Source organism: Bubalus kerabau, chromosome 4 (genome assembly GCF_029407905.1).
Source record: "Bubalus kerabau isolate K-KA32 ecotype Philippines breed swamp buffalo chromosome 4, PCC_UOA_SB_1v2, whole genome shotgun sequence".
Classification (NCBI taxonomy): Eukaryota; Metazoa; Chordata; class Mammalia; order Artiodactyla; family Bovidae; genus Bubalus; species Bubalus kerabau.
In genome coordinates, this window is record NC_073627.1 from 101,941,831 (window position 1) to 101,958,439 (window position 16,609).

The 16,609-nt window shown below is 37.9% G+C and overlaps 1 protein-coding gene across 2 annotated transcripts in view; it reads left to right on the forward strand.

Annotated features, from left to right (window-relative positions):
• Positions 1 to 16,609, forward strand: part of PTPRD (protein tyrosine phosphatase receptor type D) — a 566,636-nt gene that overhangs the window by 471,113 nt on the left and 78,914 nt on the right. For both annotated transcript variants that reach the window (XM_055578085.1, XM_055578084.1), the window contains exon 24: positions 16,249 to 16,372. In XM_055578085.1, coding sequence (XP_055434060.1) covers positions 16,249 to 16,372 — 124 coding nt within the window. The remainder of the gene's footprint in view (positions 1 to 16,248; positions 16,373 to 16,609) is intronic.

The following is a 16,609-nucleotide window of genomic DNA, read 5'->3' on the forward strand; positions in this document are numbered from 1 at the left end:
GGAAGCCCATAGAGAGGGGGCTACAGTATGGAAAAACAAAGAAGGTTGGGGAAAATTTGCATTGCATCATTGCATTCCAGAGACTTAGCTGGCAAAGATTTGGCCTTTGGGACTTTCCACTTGAAACCATTAGACAAGAATCCCAGCCTTCAGCACATGCCCAGGAAATTGTGAAATCCTGAGACGGGGGACAGTATCTCCAAGAAGCAGCACAGGTGTTGCTTTCCATCAGGACTTGTTGTGGAGAAAGATGTCCAGTATCCACGACCATGGTTACAGTGATTACAACAGGAATGAATGACCACTCTGGATACACACAACGGGTGTTATACACACAGCCTGGCCTATGCAGGACTGTGTTATGGCAGTAGGAGATTTTAAGTCTACACTAAATAGGAACAGATCTTGTGGGACAAAACACAACCTTGTAGTTCCTCAGTAAATAAGCTGGTATATGATTAGGATGGGTGATTTCAGACATGTAAACAGTGAAGCACAATTTTTTGTCCTTTTAAAGTTAAGAGTACATTCTGGACAATTTCACAAAGTCCAGTAAAATTACCTACAAACAAACCAGACACAATTTCACTCAGTAGCATCATGATTTGAAATACTTACACATGCAGTGACTTCTTAGGACTTGACCCCCAGATATTTGTTGCCATTTTATTCCTAAGCTCAAAATGTAAGATACTAACTATCTGCCCTTTAAAAAACTTGGGGATGTTGACTTCTAGTTTTTCTCTCATGGTTAAATCTCATTTAAAATGACTTAGTGAATCTCGAAATTCTTTTACTTTTAGTGATATCTTGCCTGATTCATTTTGGCTTTTGTTTTTTCCTAATTGACTTTCTCAGGACTCTTAATAAAGAGGCAAAAGAGAAAAAATTCCAGTCACTGATCTTTCCTAGTGGTGTAAATGGGTGACTTAGTGTATCGATTCAAGTGTTCTGGACTTTCCTGGTATGTTATTGTTAAATATTGACAAGAACTTTAGGTCTTGAAAATTTTCTGTAAGTCTACAATAATAAACCTTGTTTTAGGGATAATGGAATAAGTGGGCTTCCCTGGTGGCTCAGCACTAAAGAACCACCTGCAATGTAGGAGACACAGGTTAGATCCCTGTGTTGGGAAGATCCCCTGGAAAAAGAAACAGCAACCCACTCCAGTATTCTTCCCTGGGAAATCCCATGGACAGAAGAGCCTGGCTGGCTACAGTCCTTGGGGTCCTTAAATGTCAATGGGCTAAATGTTCCAATCAAAAGATAGAGTGGCAGTTTAAATAATAAAACAAGAGCCTACAATATGCCATTTACAAGACCACTTTAGGGCAAAGGACACACATAGATTGAAAGTGAGGGGATAGAAAGAAAAAGACATTTTACGCAAATGGAAATGACAAAAAAAGCAAAGGTGACAATATTCCTATCAGACAAAATAGACTTTAAAACAAAGGCCATAGAAAAAGACAAAGAAGGACACTGTATATTGATAACAGGATCAATACAAGAAGAGGATATTACATTCATTAACATATAAGCACCCAATACAGGAGCACCTAAGTAGATAAGAAATTGGCAGGAATATGGTTATACCGGCAGACATTAACACTCCTTTACGTCAATGGACATATCATCCAGACAGAAAATCGGTCTGTCATTTATCTCAAGACATTTTTTAATTTCCTCTTTTTCATCGTTGATGCATTATTTTTGTTTTTTACTAGCATATTGTTCAGTCTCTATGTAATCACTGTTACTGCTTCTTTTTCTGTGGTTGATTTCCAGTTTCATGCCACTGTGGTCAGAAAAGATGTTTTAAATGATTTTTACCTTAAACTTGTTGTTGTCATAGCAAACACCCTCTTCCAACACACAAGAAATGACTCTACACATGGACATCACCAGATGGTCAATACTGAAATCAGATTGATTATATTCGTTGCAACCAAAGATGGAAAAGCTCTTTATAGTCAGCAGAAATAAGATGGGAGCTGACTGTGGCTCAGGCCATGAACTCCCTTTTGCCAAATTCAGACTTAAATTGAAGAAACTAGGGTAAACCACTAGACCATTCCAGTGTGACCTAAAAAACTCCCTTACAGTTATACAGTGGAAGTGACAGATAGATTCAAGGTATTAGTTCTGATAGACAGAGTGCCTGAAAAACTATGGTTGGAAGTTCATAACATTGTACAGGAGGGAGTGATCAAGACCATCCCCAAGAAAACGAAATGCAAAAAGGCAAAATGGTTGTCTGAGAAGGACTTACCAATAACTGAGAAAAGAAGAGAAGCTAAAGGCAATGGAGAAAAGATACGCATCCAAATGCAGAGTTCCAAAGAATAGCAAGGAGAGATTTAAAAAAGCCTTCCTCAGTGATCAGTGCAAATAAATGGAGGAAAACAATAGAATGGGAAAGACTAGAGATCTCTTCAAGAAAATTAAAGGTATCAAGGGAACATTTCATGCAAAAATGGGCACAGTAAAGGACAGAAATGGTATGAACCTAACAGAAGCAGAAGACAGAAAGAAGAGGTGACAAGAATACACAGGACTATACAAAAAAAGATCTTTATGATCCATATAACCATGATGGGGTGATCACTCACCTAGAGCCAGACATCCTGGAGTGTGAAGTCAAGTGGGCCTTAGGAAGCATCACTATGAACAAAGAAAGTGGAGGTGATGGAATTCCAGTTGATCTATTTCAAATCCTAAAAGATGGTGCTGTGAAAGTGCTGCACTCAATATGCCAGAAAATTTAGAAAACTCAGCTGTGGACTGGAGTTTTGGACTGGAAAAGGTCAGTTTTCATTCCAATCCCAAAGAAAGGCAATGCCAAAAATATTCAAACTACTACACGATTGCATTCATCTCACACACTAGCCAAAGAAAGTGAAAGTAAAAGATGCTCTGTCGTATCCGACTCTTTGCAACCCCATGGACTGTACAGTCCAAGGAATTCTCCAGGCCAGAATACTGGAGGGGTTAGCCTTTCCCTTCTCCAGGGGATCTCCCCAACCCAAGCATCGAATCCAGGTCTCCCACATTGCAGGTGGGTTCTTTACCAGCTGAGCCACAAGAGATGCTCAAAATTCTCCAAGCGAGGCTTCAACAGTACATGAACCAAGAACTTCCAGATCTTCAAGCTGGATTTTAGAAAAGGAAGAGAAACCAGAGATCAAATTGCCAACATTCGTTGGATCATAGAAAAAAGCAAGAGAGATCTTAAAAACATCTTCTTCTGTTTTATTGACTATGCCAAAGCATTTGACTGTGGATCACAACAAACTATGGAAAATTCTTCAAGAGATGGGAATACCATACCACGTTCCCTGGCTCCTGAGAAATCTGTATGCAGGTCAAGAAGGAACAGTTAGAACCAGACATGGAACAACGGATTGGTTCCAAATTGGGAAAGGAGTATGTCGAGGCTGTATATCGTCACCCTGCTTATATAACTTATATGCAGAGTATATCATGTGAAATGCCGGGCTGGATGAAGCACAAGCTGGAATCAAGATTGCCAGGAGAAATATCAATAACCTCAAATAGTCATATGACACCACCCTAATGGCAGAAAGCAAACAGGAACTAAAGTGTCTCTTGATGAAAGAGAAGAGTGACAAAGTGGGCTAAAAACTCAACATTCAAAAAATGAAGATCGTGGCATCTGGTCCCATCACTCCATGCCAAATAGAGGGGGAAACAATGGAAACAGTGACAGACTTTCTTTTCTTGGTTTCCAAAATCACTGAAGATGGTGACTGCAGCCATGAAATTAGTAGACACTTGCTCTTGTGGAGAGAAGCTATGACAAACCTAGACAGCATATTAAAAAGCAGAGACATTACTTTGCCAACAAAGGTCCACTAGTCAAAGCTATGGTTTTTGCAATAGTCATGTATTGATGTGAGAGTTGGACCACAAAGAAAGCTGAACGCCAAAGAGTTGATGTTTTTGAACTGTGGTGTTGAAGAAGACACTTGAGAGTCCCTTGGACTACAAGAGATCAAACCAGTCCATCCTAAAGGAATTAATCCTGAACTTATTGGAACAACTGATGCTGAAGCTGAAGCTCTAATACTTTGGTCACCTCATGCAAAGAACCAACTCATTGGAAAAGACCCTGATGCTGGGAAAGTTGAAGGCAGGAGAAGGGGATAACAGAGGATGAGATGGTTGGATGGCATCACTGACTCAATGGACATGAGTTTGAGCAGACTTTGGGGGTTTCTGATAGACAGAGAAGCCTAGCGTGCTACAATTCATGGTGTCGCAGTCAGACACAGATGACTGAACTGACCTTGTCTCCTAGTATGTGGTCTCTCCTAGAGAATATTCCATGTCCACTGGGCAACAGAGGCCCTAAATAACACAATAGAGCAGTTTGACATAATTGATATTTTCAGGACCCTGCATCCAAAAAAGTAAAAATAAAATACATATTATTTTCAAGTGGACATGGAACATTCTCTAGGAGAGACCATATAGTAGGACACAAAATAAGCCACAACAAATTTTAGAAATTATTTCAAATATCTTCTGACCACAGTGGCATGAAACTAGAAATTAACCACAGAAAAAGGGAAAAAAAGAATGATTACATACAGATTGAATAATATTCTACTAGAGGAAACAAACAAAACATAGTGGGTCAATGATGAAAAAGAGGAAATTAAAAATACATATCTTGAGATAGATGACAGTGAAAACACAAGACAGAGTCTATAGGAGGCAGCAGAAGCAATCCTTAGGGGGAAGTTCACAGCTACAGCACTCCCCCCCACAAAAACAAAAAACAAATAAAACTGCCCTACCACCAAAAAAATTAGAAAAAAATAACAACCTAAAGTCAGCAGAAGGAAGGAAACAATAAAGATCAGAGAGAAAATAAAGTTTGTTTTTTTTTTAAATGGGAAAAAGTCAATAAAATCAAGAACTATTTGAAAGGTTAAACAAAATAAACAAATCTCTGTCTAGACTCACCAAGAAGAAAAAAGGGAGGACCCAAATAAGCAAAAATAAGAAATGAAAGAGGATGAATAACAACCAATGACATAGAAACACAAAAACCATAACAGAAAACCATGAGCTATTAAATACCAATTGGACAAGCTAGACTGGACAAGTTTCTAGAAATATACAGCCCACCTAAAACTGAATCAAGAGGAAAGATAATTTGAAAAAACTTATCACTAGAAGTGAAATAGAATCTATAATTTAAAGAAAACTCAGCAAACAGAAGTCCAGGACTAGATGGCTTCAATAAGGAGTTGTATCCAACAAACAAAGAAGAACTTATACTTACCCTTCTCAAACTCTTCCAAAAGAGTGGAGAGGAAGGAACACTCCCAAAGTCATTCTATGAAGCCACCATCACCCCCACTCGATCACCCCCACATCACCCCAAAAGCAGACAAAGATACTACCAAAAGACAAAGTTATTGACTAATCTCTCTGGTGAATATAGATGCAAAAAAAAAAATTCTCAACAAATTATTAGCACACTGAAACCAACAACACATGAAAAAGATCATATACCATGATCAAGTTGGAGTCATCCTAGGATCACAGGGATGGTTCAACATACATAAATCAAGCAATAGGATACACAACATCAATTAAACACAAAACCACATAATCATTGCAATAGATGCAGAAAAAGCATTTGATAAAATGCAACATTCATTCATGATAAAACTCTCACCAAAGTGGTAATAGAGGGAGCATATCTCAACACAATAGAAGCTATTTACAACAAACCCACAGCTAACATAGTACTCAATGGTGAAAAACTTAAAACCTTTCGGCTATAATCCAGAACAAGACAAGGATGCCCACTCTTCCCATTTTTATTCAACATAGTATTGACAGTTCTAACCACAGTGATCAGACAAGGAAAAGAAATAATAGGTATCCAAGTTGGAAGGGAGGAGGTAAACTTGTCATTATATGTCAACAGTAGGATAATATATATATAAAATCCTAAAACCTCAACACCAAAAATACTAGAATTGATAAACAGACTTAGCAAGGTAGCAGGATATACCTTAGCAAGGTATTCTGCTACCTTAGCAAGGCAGAATAACATACAGAAATTGGCTACATTTCTTTACATTAACAATGAAATATCAGAAAGGGAAAGTTAAAAAAAGATCCCTTTTAAAAAACAAAATAAAATACTTAGGAATAATCCTGACCAAAGAGATAAAAGGCTTATATACTGAGAACTATAAACACTGATAAAGGAAATTAACAATGATTCAAAGAAATGGAAAAATATACCATGGTGTTGGATTGGAAGAATTAATATTGTTAATAATGGTCATACTACCCAAAGCAATCTACAGATTTAGTATGATCCCTACCAAATTACCCATGACATTTTTCACAGAGCTAGAATGAATAATTCTAAAATTTATATGGAACCATAATATACCCAGAATTACCAAAGCAGTCCTGAGGGAAAAGAACAAAGTTGAGGGCATAATCCTGCCAGACTTAAAAGAATACTACAAAGCTACAGTAACCAAAATGGTGGCATTGGCTCACAAATGACGGATCAATGGAGCAGAATAGAGAAATCAGAAATAAACTCACACACCTATAGTCAATTAAATTTCAGCAAAGAAGGAAAAAATAATCAATGGGGAAAAGAGTCTCTTCAGCATGTGGTATTGGGAAAGCTGGACAGCTACACATAAATCAGTGAAGTTAGAACATACCCTGACATCATACACAAAAGACATGACATGATAAAACTCCTAAGAGAGAACATAATCAAACATTCTAAGATAAATCTTGGCAATATTTTCTTGTTCAGTCTCCCAAAGCAATAGAAGTAAAAATAAACAAATGGGACCTAATCAAACTTGTCATCTTTGGCCCAGCAAAGGAAACCATAAACAAAATGGAAAGACAGCCTATGGACTGGGAGACGAAATTTGTAAGTCATGCAACCAATAAGGATTTAATTTCTGAAATACACAACAGTTCATACAACTCCATAGCAACAATAATCAACCCAATAGAAAAATGAGCAGAAGACCAAACAGACATTTCTCCAAAGAATACATACATATGGCCAAGGTGAAAAGATGCTTGGCATTATTAGACAAATACAAATCTAAACTAAAATGCAGTATCACCTCACACTGATCAGAATGGCCATATCATTAAAAAGCCTACAAATAATACATGCTGGAGAGGGTGTGGAGAAAAGGGAACTCCCCTACACTGTTGATAGGAATGTAAATTGGAATATAGCAGTATAGAAATTTCTTTAAAAACTAAAAAAAAAAAAAGAGCTGCTATATGATCCAGCAATCCCACTCCTGGGCATATATCTGGAAAAAACTACTTGGAAAGATATCTGCACCCCAGTGTTCATAATGGCACTATTTACAATAGCCAAGACATGGATGCAACCTAAATGTTCACCAACAGATAAATGGATAAAGATGATGTGGTGTGTATATATATACACATATATATACATATATACACACACACACACACACACACAAACATACATTGGAATACTACTCAGCCGTAAAAATGAGAATGTAATAACGCCATTTGCAGCATCATGTGTAGACCTAGAAGTTATCATACTAAAGAAAGTGAGTTAGACAAAGACAAATATGACATCATTTTTATGTGGAATCTAAATTATGATACAAATGAACTTCTTTACAAAACAAAAACTGAATAGAAAACTGAATCTGGAAAAAGAATATACCTATGTATAACTGAATCACTTTGATATATACCTGACACATTTTAAATCAACTATATTTCAAGTTTAAAAAAGAAAAACATGCCCAAAAGAGAATTATATTTAAAAAATTAAAAGGCTTCATTGCAAAAATATATAGTCAATGGCAGATTCTTCTTCTAAAACTCAATAAATAAATAAATAAAAACTTGAGAATATCTGGGGGCAAACCACAGTGAAGACCAAATGAACCTATTGATGGGGAACTATGTGGAAAGATAGTATTTTTCTGAAGGTTAAGGTCAATGAAAGTTCATCTCCCTGTATCAAGGATACTTAGTCTGACCCATAGTTTGGCTAGACAAGTAGCTGTTTTTTTAGTTCTATATAATTAAATGTTGTTAGTTTCAAAACTTACAAAAACAGGATGTATCTTTTTTGTGGTTTCTCTTTTGAGTTTCTAAAGGGAATATTTTGAGGTTTTCTCTTGGTGGAATGAGAAATGGAACACAGAGCGACTTGTATGGTGTTCTTCACATGTGAATTATATTTTTCTTCTGGATAGAGAAGTTGAAATTTTAAACCATATTTTAGAGCTTTGCTGTAAAATGACTTCAGCTTTGTCAAAAAAGGTCACTCTCATATCAAGATGTAATTTTACTCAATGACTGTAATCCGATTTGCAAATTTATGAGCACGTTCTTGTTTTGAATTTAAAATTATAAATACAGATCAGAAGCACTACAGAAACTTTTATTCCTAGATTTCCCATTGTCTTTCAGGAGAACAGTTGAAAGGCATGTGTGAAACAGTCCAGAAGCCTTTTCCAGCTTGGCCAGAGACGACACATATCACGGTGGCTAGTCACTCAGATGAGGGCAGGGGAAGGGTGCGGAGGGCAGGGGAAGGGTGCGGAGTGCAGAATACTTCGGCTCCAAATCTAAGTTCTCTCTCTAGTAGCTGTCTGAAACTGAGAAAGTAATTTAACTTCTCTACACCTTAGTTTTCTCATCAACAGAACTGTGATAATGATGGGAACTACTTCCAGAGCCTTTGTGAAGATAAAATGATGGGAGATAGGTAAAGCACAAAGAAATGTAAATGAAAACTAAATGTTCCATTCCATAAGTGTTAGTTACAGTATAAAATACTTATATATTTTAATTCTAACTTTTCATCAAGAACACAGGGGAAAATGGTAAATCCGTAAGTTAAAGGTAGCTTTTATCTCCATTTACATATATTTTTCTCTTACCTATTTTAAGGTGAAGTTACAGTTGATTAAAGAAAAAATTAGAACTTTCAGACCATCAAGTTAAAGACTGCATAGATTCAAAGTATTTGATATTAGCAAGTGTTTAGTTGGGGTTTTCCCTTCTCTAAGTTACAAGGAGATTTTCCTTTTATTTTGTCACTTTTTCTCAGTATGGTTAAGCCATTGAGTTGAAGATGGCTAGCCATCTTCTGTTAGATTCAGTCAAAAACTGTTGAGTGTCCTGACACTCACAGGAGTTTCCTAGGTCTCCTGGTCACTCTACCAGTTGTTGGGCTGCACCCGGCAGGCCCACCAGACCTGTGCTTGCCCAGCCTCAAGACCAAAGAAAGAGCCCCGAGTCAGTGACAGAGACATCAGTGGTTTAATGGATGGAGGACTTACATGTCTGAAGGGGCCTGTGTAATGTACCAAGTGTGCAGATAGGGAGGCGGTGCAGAATGGTTTGGCATCTTGGTAAAGTTTTAAATACCACATAGGGTTCATCCAGCACACCTAGAAGGGCCATACTGATTGGAGAAACAAAAGTAAATATTATGAAATAGCATTGTTGTTTATAAATTCTGTGACAATGTAATGTCCACATTTCATGCAAATTATTTAAAAGTCCATTAATCAGCTTTGGGTTGAATACATCTACCTTTCTTCTTCCAACTCGCAAAATTCTTAGGGGAGGATGAGGATGACCTGGTCAAGATTTTGGTTCAAGAGGGTAGAATTTTGGATTGAGTACCAAGAAGGAGGTGGATCCTACTCAATGTCTGGATAAACAGACACAGAAGGATAAGTGGAAATATCTGAGAATCAAAACCAAATACTCAGGAAATAAATCTAAATACAGCAAGAAATGAATGGCTCCATTAGGAACAAGGGTGCTTATTTCAGATTGTTTTGAATAATATTAGGGAGACCTCAGCCTAATTTTATAGTAGGTAGGTGTGTGGTCATGATGGATTAGCCAAGATATAACTCCTGTATCACTTAAGACCGGTGTTGCTCCATGTCCACTTGGCCATTTCATTCTTCCTTGGTAAGATCTCAACAAGAGAAGCCAGAAAACAAAGAAGCAAAATAATGGTGTCATCATTTAGCACTGAAAGCCTGAACATTGGGTTTTGAATATTAGAGTCCTATTCATCCATGATAGGAGAAGGCAATGGCACCCCACTCTAGTACTCTTGCCTGGAAAATCCCATGACAGAGGAGCCTGGTAGGCTGCAGTCCATGGGGTCGCTAAGAGTTGGGCACAACTGAGCGACTTCACTTTCACTTTTCACTTTCATGCATTGGAGAAGGCAATGGCAACCCACTCCAGTGTTCTTGCCTGGAGAATCCCAGGGATGGGGGAGCCTGGTGGGCTGCCGTCTCTGGGGTCGCACAGAGTTGGACATGACTGAAGTGACTTAGCAGCAGCAGCAGCAGCAGCAGCATCCATGATATATTTGCTTCATTAACATGGATAATTGAAATTGATTTTCCTCAATGTTTTTAGTATAAAATCTCTTCTTATACTTCATCTACTTTCAGTAGTTATGCTTTTTTTACTAAGTTTACTGCTCTCAGCATCCTGACAAGCTCCAAAATAATGACCTAGGCTGTGTATTGCTGAACGTTCAGTCAGACAGACAGATACAGATGGATGAGTGTGTGTTGCACAAAGACAAGTCAGCATTATTTAATCAATGTTTGTTTGATCCGTGTAAAATGAGTATAAATGTAAGCCGCATCCCATCTGCTTTATCATCCATGTGAAGCCAGCCTCATTTTTAAAACTTGATCTCTTATGTAATTGCCCCAGAATGACACTGTTGGGCTGCACCCGGCACCTGCCTACAAGGCCTGTACTCGCCCCACTTCAACACCAAAGAGAAAGCCCAGAATCAACAACAGAGACATCAATGAATTTATATACACACTTAATTTTTCTTAATCCAGTTAAACAGCTCATCCACAACCCAATCCTGACCATGCCCTTTAGAGACAGAGACCCATTTCTAAGGTACACACAGATATATATCTATATAGAAACAGATTTCACAGGTTTCCAGCCAGAGTTTAAAAAGGCCTCTTTACTTTATTTTTTCTTAACTGTCAGGGATCAGATGATTACAGTTCCTGTGAACCCAGGTCCATTACTTAATATCAAAGGAAAAAGAAGAGAAATACCAATTCCTTCTAGAAAGCTAACTTCCTCTTAACGCATACACAAAAACCAGTTTATAATGTCAAAAGAATCCCACTTTGGACATTTTCAGGGATTTTTGTTGTTGTTGTTTTTCGGTTTCTAAGTAACCAGTTCACTTTAAATAAATAGCAGTAATAGACAATAATATGTATCATTCACTCACTTTCACATGGCTCACTTTTGAGAGGAACTGGAATCAACATTTAAAGTTAACCTTCAACTAAGCTGTTAGCTCAGCCTCCTCAACTTTATGAACACAAAAAAAAACAACAGCCAGCCCACAGCCACCCACCACTTTTATCCCACTGTAATAGGAGCCAACATCTCCCCAACAGCCTTGGGGTGTCTATGAGTTCTCTATACTCTCTTCATGGCCCCCATTCGTCAACAACAGCTACCACAGGGCCCCACAGACAGGTAGATGGCCACCCCAGAATCACCCCTGCAACTTTCAGGCTCCCCATTAGTGGACAGCCACCCCAGGACCATATCTGCAACTTTCAGGCCCCACATATCAGAAGGTGGGCCCACAGCTTCCCATTCCCAGGCCTTCCTTCCCAGCATCCTGGTACTCACAGGAGTTTCCACAGTCTCCTGGTCACTCTACCAGTTGTTGGGCTTGACCCTGCAGGGCCGCCAGACCTGTGCTTGCCCAGCCTCAAGACTGAAAAAAGAGCCTGGAGTTGGCAACAGAAACATCAATGGTTTAATGAATGGGGGGACTTACATGTCTGAAGCAGGGTCCTGGAGCAACACCCCACTGAGTGCAGACGCAGACAGTAATGGGCAGAACATGGCAGCAGCCTTCATGATGGGGGAGGGGATGGGAACTAGTTACAGGTGAACTGACTTCAGGTTGCCAGGGAAACTAGCAGAGGGGCAGGCCACTAACCTTCTCTCTGATAAACCATCAGGTGGAGATGGTCTGATCTGAAGATTAGAACAATCATTGGCTGCGGCCTGGGGCAAGCGTGTAGGAAGGTCAGACTCTGAATAGGGGTAGATGACGTAAGTAACCAGTTCACTTTAAATAAATGGATCAGGGAATATACAGAGAGCAAGAGAACAGGCATCTTGAGTGGCCTGGTCATACACACAGGATGATCAGTTAGAAAGAAATATTTGGACTGATAAGATAAAGGATGGCTTCTTTACTTTGCAGTGGCTTTCTAGATAGTGAAGTGGCACCATGGATTAGGAATTACCAGCTGTTAATCATCAGTGGATTTTGAAATCACCCAAACCTGGGTTACAGGGTTAATGTATGGAATTTCACCATGTGACCAAATTAGTTACCAACCAAAACGCCTGCTGCAGAGAAGTCCCTCAGTAAAATTGATTGAATTAGTCTTTCTTTACTTCCATTTCCTTATCTTCGTAATGGAGAATAAAACAATACTAAACCTTGTAAAACTTGTGAAATTTAAATAGGATACTGCATGGAAAAGCATAATCACCTGGCAGGTATTACTATCATTATCCTGTTGCCTACAAGTCTTCATCTCATGGGTCGCACTTTAAGCCTAAATATATTAACATACATGATATACAACTAATGTTTCCATTACCAAGTTGTATACTTTACAGAGCCTTGACTGTGTGGATCACAACAAACTGTGCAAATTCTTCAAGAGATGGGAGTACCAGACCACCTGACCTGCCTCCTGAGAAATCTGTATGCAGGTCAAGAAGCAACAGTTAGAACTGTACATGGAACAACAAACTGGTTTCAAATTGGGAAAGGAGTACGTCAAGGCTGTATATTGTCACCCTGCTTATTTAACGTATATGCAGAGTACATCATACAAAATGCTGGGCTGGATAAAGCACAATCTGGAATCAAGATTTCCAGGAGAAATATCAATAACCTCAGATATGCAGATGGCACCACCATTATGGCAGAAAATGAAGAAGAACTAAAGAGCCTCTTGATGAAAATGAAAGAGGAGAGTGAAAAAGCTGGCTTAAAACTCAACATTCAGAAAACGAAGATCATGGCATCCGGTCCCATCACTTCATGGCAAATAGATGGAGAAACAATGGAAACAGTGAGAGACTTTATTTTCTTGGGCTCCAAAATCACTGCAGATGGTGACTGCAGCCATGAAATTAAAAGATGCTCGCTCCTTGGAAGAAAAGTTATGACCAACCTAGACAGCATATTAAAAGGCAGAGACATTACTTTGCCAATAAAGGTCCATCTAGTCAAAGCTATGGTTTTTCCAGGAGTCATGTATAGATGTGAGAGTTGAACTCTAAAGAAAGCTGAGCACTGAAGAATTGATGCTTTTGAACTGTGATGTAGGAGAAGGCTCTTGAGAGTCTCTTGGACTGCAAAGAGATCCAACCAGTCCATCCTAAAGGAAATCAGTCTTGCATATTCATTGGAAGGAGTGATGTTGAAGCTGAAACTCCAATACTTTGGCTACCTAATGCGAAGAACTGATTCATTTGAAAAGACCCTGCTGCTGGGAAAGATTTAAGGCAGGAGAAGAAGGGGACGACAGAGGATGAGATGGTTGGATGGCATCCCTGACTCGATGGACATGAGTTTGAGTAAGCTCCGGGATTTGGTGATGGACAGGGAAGCTTGGCATGCTGCAGTCCATGGGGTTGCAAAGAGTCGGATATGACTGAGCTACTGAACTGACTTAACTGACTATGTAGTTAACAAATAAATCATGTTGAGGGCTGAAAATATGTGGCAAGAGTGGAAATGACCATGAATTCACAGTGTCTTTGAGGTGATAGATGCATTTTCACTGGTCTAATTAAATGCATGCCATTTACACATATGAATGACCATAGTCTGAGTAACAAGGCCATCAGAGGGAGTAATGCCTTCCACTAAAGGAATGTCTGTGTATCAGTGAGTTTAAGAACTTCGTGGAATATTTTGGAGAATACTGTGTAAAAAGCTTATGTACTCAGTAATGCTCATTAGTGTAAAGTGGAATATCAGTGGTAGTTGTACCTTCATGATCACATTCTTAATTATTTATTCATATGATAATGAACATTAAAGTATTAAACTAATTAATACATTGCACATTGCAGTCTCCAAAGTCTGTTCTCTAATACCCATGCTATAAGAAAGAATTACTCCATGATTTCTCTTTATGAACTTTTCTCAGCAACATTTTTTTTTTAATTGTTGAACCATTTATTGAGCCATCTTTGTAGATACAAACATCACTAAACGTGTCTAGGTAGGATGGTGGCCAAAGGACTTCAGAGTTTTAGCCAAAGGCCACCCAGAGTCTGTGGAGAGTTTTAAATACAGCCCTAACCTATTCAGAGCTGTGGTTTAGAATGTCTACTTCAGTATAAAGAATGGATTAGAGTGAGAGTTTAGAGAAGACATCAGCTACTGAAGGACTGTCATTTAGGGAATGGTAGACTTGGGATGGAGTTGAGAAGTTTTTAAGACAGGGCTTGGTCACTAAATGGAGCTGCTTTATATGGAGAAGGCACAGGGTTGGGACATCTGAATGCTTCAACTTCCCTTAGCTCACAGCATACTCGGAAAGGAGTACATTCTGCAGGGAAGATGATGAGGTTCTCTGGAAGAACAAACTAGAAGGACCCCTAATCACTTTATTCTTTAGACTTTTAAGACATGGATAATTATTTTGATGGATACTGTTCATTGATTGACTAGTTTATATACAGATTAGCACAGGCTAAGAAAGGAAAGGGGGTTTTATAATCTGTAGTAAATTAGAAGCTGCAATCTATACTGCTGAGAATTTATGTTTAGAGGCTATCCATGACTGTTAATAGGCTTTACTCTTTACACTTGTGAGTTTATTATTGTGCTGAATTCTATCCATTATAATACAAAATGTGTGCATCCTTAATATTGTAACAGCTGTTGGATATATTTTACTTTCAAGTTGTAGATATCAACATAAAAGCATGGAAAATATCCAGTATCGAAAATAACTGTTAAAAATTCTATGAATTTAGCAAAGTGTTTTTGCTTTTTAAAGAATTTCATCTTGGGAATATAAACCTAATATATCATTATTTCTGAAAACTTGATTTTGGTCATTTAAAATCATGTTTCTATAATTACTAAACTCATGTTTCCGTATACCATGAAGTTATATCTTAAAAAAGAGTCAGTATGCTATGATGAAAGAGAAAATACTTTCATTTCTATAACACTGCAGGACATTAAAAAGTTTCCCAGTATTTTATAATCAAAGCCTGAATTCAGTCTCAAAATAATGGTTCTGTATAGAAAGAAATTTATATATCATTTTATAGCTATGCAAGATATATTTTATAGAACAACTTTGGTTGAATTAAGGCATCAGGAAAGGCATTAAAAATCAGAAAAAAAATAAGTTTAAAATTAACAAAGAGCGAACTTTGTAAACATAATAATATAAAATGATAAGTTAAAAAGTGACTAGATCCTATCTGTATTAGATTATAAATTAGTATTCTAAGATGATTATTAGATTTAACTGAGTTTTCTTCTTACTGTTATTCTTACCTGTTTTAATTGTACAAATCGCCGTGCGATGGTGGTCGTAGTATGTTACAGAGACGCAGACAAAATTCTCAGTTGCCATCATGATGTCAACCTGCAGGTGAAAGAAGAGTTTGTGCCCAGTGAATCCAGTGAGTGTTCTGCCACCTTAAAGAAGGAGGTTAGGTCCAGAAAGGAAAGAATAGGAAGAAGAATCAGGATAAAATAATGTTCACAGAACTGGAAGGAATATTGAACCAAGATAACTTGTAAACTACAGCAACAGAGAAGAAAATTGAAAAGTTAAAAAAAAAAACAACCTGCCTTTTCACTATTAACAGAACATCTATATTGATTTTTTTCCCCCATTTGAATCAATGTTGGTGACTATCACTGTTTTTTCCAATGACTAATCACTTCATCTTATGCTGGTTATATCAGTGTTCAGCTTCACAGCTAGGATCATCTTGATGAAGTGTAACTTCAAAATTTTCTTTTTAAATCACGTTTGTTACTTGTGATAAATGCCTATAATCTGACATTATTCAGTATTGATTTTCTGTATGTGTGCTGTTTTTCTTTTAAAGTCGATTGACCCTGGCCAGCAGTTCACATGGGAACATTCAAACTTGGAAGTAAACAAACCAAAGAATAGATATGCAAATGTAATTGCTTATGATCATTCCCGAGTTCTCCTATCAGCAATAGAAGGTAAGGAAATGCAGATAATATTTTTACCTTTATTTCCATGGGTTTAAATGTGTGCATGAAAATACAGTTTTAACTAGGTGTTCAGTCATCTATGAACATAGTTAGGTAAGATTTAGGCACTGCTTATTCTCACTTTTTTCATACAGATATACCAGTACTGGAACACACGGTATTCTTGACACAGGGCATCCCTCAATACCTTCTTGCTTCCACCCTGGATGAAAGGTTGATCATTTA